Raw genomic sequence first — 4,094 nt, 5'->3', positions numbered from 1 at the left:
AAAAAATATTTTTGCCAAGGTCCAAATAAACGTGGATTTTTTAAAAAATATTTTTTCAGGGTCCAAATAAACGTAAATTTTTTAAAAAATATTTTTTCAAGGTCCAAATAAATGTGGATTTTTTAAAAAATATTTTTTCAAGGTCCAAATAAACGTGGATTTTTTAAAAAATATATTTTCGAGGTCCAAATAAGCGTGGATTTTTTAAAAAATATTTTTTCAAGGTCCAAATAAACGTGCATTTTTTAAAAAATATTTTTTTAGGGACCCTACATGGCAATTAAAAAAATAATTTTTAGGGACTCTATAAGTCGTGGATTTTTTAAATCAATATTTTTAGGGACCCTATAAGGCGTGGATTTTTTAAAGAATATTTTTTCAAGGACCCTATAAGGCGTGGATTTTTGAAAGAATATTTTTTCATGGACCCTATAAGGCGTGGATTTTTGAAAGAATATTTTTTCAAAGGACCAAATAAAAGTGGATTTTTTAAAGAATATTTTTTCGAAGGGCTAAATAAACGTGGATTTTTTAATGTTTTTAAGGTCCAAATAAACGTGGATTTTTTAAAGAATATTTTTTCAAGAATATTTCTTACCCGATATAATCTGATCCAAGTAAGTCATTTTCATACAGGCCTCGTAACACAGCTCATTGTTGAATTCCTCCAAAACCGCATGTATTTCATCACGCACCCGATCCTGTAGCTCCGGATGCCTGGCCAGCTCCCACAATGAATTACTGATGGTATTGGCCGACGATTCATATCCTGCCGCAAAAAATAAAAACAAATTCGAGGCAATCTCACTATGTGTCAATATCGGATTTCCATTTTCATCCTGGATTTTCCTCAAATCGATTAGCAAATCCAATAAGTCCTGCTTTCTCACATTCAGCTTTTCACGTTCAATGAAATTATTCTTCAGCAGGTGCATATAGAAATGTTCCAATTTCTGGGGGAACATTGTCACATGAATGCCCATGGATTCGAGGAGGCTTACATAGGTCTCCACAAACAGCTTCCAGCGGACATTGAATCCCGTTGTTCCCGTCGTCACGGGGGCAATGTCGTGGAAATCACTGTGTTCGAATTTCAAGCTATGGCTCTCACAGCCCATAATGCAATTGGCAATGACATCGGTGGTAAAACGTCCTCCAAAATCGCTCATATTTAAAATATCCTCCTTCTCCAGACACTTGCCCACACTCTCGGCCATTTGCAGGGCGGCCGCATTAATGGTGTGAAACATGTATTTGATTTTGGCCGGTGTGAAAATTGTGGAAAATTTCCCGCGCAACGAACGCCATTTATGGCTCTCCCAAAAGAAGAGATTGTCCGCTGTCAAATCCTTGTTATTTTGATAGGCAAAACGATCGGAAAATTCATTGAAATCTTTGACGAGAGCTGCCTTAACTAAATCCAAATCCAATAAAACCGCCACCGGTTGGGTGTAGATATAAAAACCAGCCACCGATTCTGTGGGCTTGAAACGCCGATAAATTTCATCTAAAATCTCGGTGTGATGCATGGTCTCCAGCTGCCTCCAGTTACCCATAAGAGGGTGGGCCTGCCAGGTGCGAATACCCTTCCGCTGCCAGTGTTGAAATTTCCGATGCAGAAAGTGTATCAGGACACAAATTAGGAATATTACCAAATATAACAAAGCTGCCATTTTGATTCCGCACAACTTTCACAACCGTTTCTCTTCGCTGTTTTCTATTGACTATAACAATTACAAAACGAATTTCTATATTTTATATTAGGCGAAAATATACTAAAAATATGCGAAAATATTTTTTACCAAAATAATGCCTGCAGCTGGATTTATATTGGCAGTCAGGGGCGTAGTGGCAGATTTTTTTGAAAATCTCCAAAAAGCAATTAGAGGCCCATTAGACTTCATAAATGTTAATCTCAGCTAATGAGCGTACTCTGACCTACTCCTAGATTTCTGAAAATATATTCTATCCTTCTGCCCCAACCCCACCCGAAGCCATGTCAACGACGCTCTTGCCGCTTGTCTAATAAAAAATATCATCCATCTTCGGAGCTAACGAACTTTTATCGCATGCAAGTGAATTAAATGGCAGTAGAACACAAATTTTTTTTTTTTTTTTTTTTTTTTTTGATAATTGTGTCCAGTCCAGTCGTAGAAACGTGATCGCATTGATAAATGTAATTTGTCATAATTAAATCGTCATATTTCTTTTCTATTAATCTTATCGGACATACCGACACACAGCGAAAATATTATTCAAAATTTGCCAGCTATTCAATCGGGGGAAGAAAAAACACACACGCAACGATCGACATTCAAGGGTAGGGTCAACGGGAAAAATATTACAAGCAATGGAAACGTTTTCAAGATCAGTTCTAAGTTTTGAAGTACTATCACAACAATAATATTGGCTTATTTTGAGGAAAAATTTTGAAAGACTATCAGGGGATAGGAATTTTCAATTAAAAGTATAGATTTTTGCAGAATATTTTTGTAAGCACCCAAGGGCCAATAGATGTATATTTTTGAAAAAACGCCTGAGACGTTTAAAGAAAAAAATGGTCAATGAAAAAAGAAACGTGAATTAATTTGAAAGAATATTTTTTCAAAGGACCAAATAAAAGTGGATTTTTTAAAGAATATTTTTTCGAAGGGCTAAATAAACGTGGATTTTTTAATGTTTTTAAGGTCCAAATAAACGTGGATTTTTTAAAGAATATTTTTTCAAGAATATTTCTTACCCGATATAATCTGATCCAAGTAAGTCATTTTCATACAGGCCTCGTAACACAGCTCATTGTTGAATTCCTCCAAAACCGCATGTATTTCATCACGCACCCGATCCTGTAGCTCCGGATGCCTGGCCAGCTCCCACAATGAATTACTGATGGTATTGGCCGACGATTCATATCCTGCCGCAAAAAATAAAAACAAATTCGAGGCAATCTCACTATGTGTCAATATCGGATTTCCATTTTCATCCTGGATTTTCCTCAAATCGATTAGCAAATCCAATAAGTCCTGCTTTCTCACATTCAGCTTTTCACGTTCAATGAAATTATTCTTCAGCAGGTGCATATAGAAATGTTCCAATTTCTGGGGGAACATTGTCACATGAATGCCCATGGATTCGAGGAGGCTTACATAGGTCTCCACAAACAGCTTCCAGCGGACATTGAATCCCGTTGTTCCCGTCGTCACGGGGGCAATGTCGTGGAAATCACTGTGTTCGAATTTCAAGCTATGGCTCTCACAGCCCATAATGCAATTGGCAATGACATCGGTGGTAAAACGTCCTCCAAAATCGCTCATATTTAAAATATCCTCCTTCTCCAGACACTTGCCCACACTCTCGGCCATTTGCAGGGCGGCCGCATTAATGGTGTGAAACATGTATTTGATTTTGGCCGGTGTGAAAATTGTGGAAAATTTCCCGCGCAACGAACGCCATTTATGGCTCTCCCAAAAGAAGAGATTGTCCGCTGTCAAATCCTTGTTATTTTGATAGGCAAAACGATCGGAAAATTCATTGAAATCTTTGACGAGAGCTGCCTTAACTAAATCCAAATCCAATAAAACCGCCACCGGTTGGGTGTAGATATAAAAACCAGCCACCGATTCTGTGGGCTTGAAACGCCGATAAATTTCATCTAAAATCTCGGTGTGATGCATGGTCTCCAGCTGCCTCCAGTTACCCATAAGAGGGTGGGCCTGCCAGGTGCGAATACCCTTCCGCTGCCAGTGTTGAAATTTCCGATGCAGAAAGTGTATCAGGACACAAATTAGGAATATTACCAAATATAACAAAGCTGCCATTTTGATTCCGCACAACTTTCACAACCGTTTCTCTTCGCTGTTTTCTATTGACTATAACAATTACAAAACGAATTTCTATATTTTATATTAGGCGAAAATATACTAAAAATATGCGAAAATATTTTTTACCAAAATAATGCCTGCAGCTGGATTTATATTGGCAGTCAGGGGCGTAGTGGCAGATTTTTTTGAAAATCTCCAAAAAGCAATTAGAGGCCCATTAGACTTCATAAATGTTAATCTCAGCTAATGAGCGTACTCTGACCTACTCCTAGATTT

At 37.5% G+C, this 4,094-nt stretch overlaps 2 protein-coding genes across 2 annotated transcripts; both read right to left on the bottom strand.

Moving 5' to 3' along the window:
• Positions 1-598: 598 nt before the first annotated feature.
• On the bottom strand, positions 599-1,746 carry LOC105261829 (cytochrome P450 6A1-like; the record flags this gene model as incomplete). The annotated part of the gene is given in 1 exon segment (XM_059132272.1): positions 599-1,746. A coding segment is annotated over 1 exon segment (1,075 nt), but the record flags the coding sequence as incomplete, so codon positions are not given.
• A 994-nt stretch (positions 1,747-2,740) lies between these two features.
• On the bottom strand, positions 2,741-3,888 carry LOC131807201 (cytochrome P450 6A1-like; the record flags this gene model as incomplete). The annotated part of the gene is given in 1 exon segment (XM_059132271.1): positions 2,741-3,888. A coding segment is annotated over 1 exon segment (1,075 nt), but the record flags the coding sequence as incomplete, so codon positions are not given.
• Between the last annotated feature and the right edge of the window lie 206 nt (positions 3,889-4,094).

The sequence above is a fragment of the Musca domestica genome, unplaced genomic scaffold (assembly GCF_030504385.1).
Source record: "Musca domestica strain aabys unplaced genomic scaffold, Musca_domestica.polishedcontigs.V.1.1 1181, whole genome shotgun sequence".
Lineage (NCBI taxonomy): Eukaryota > Metazoa > Arthropoda > Insecta > Diptera > Muscidae > Musca > Musca domestica.
The sequence above is the reverse complement of the archived record's forward strand: the minus strand, read 5'-3'. Positions and strand labels throughout refer to the sequence as shown.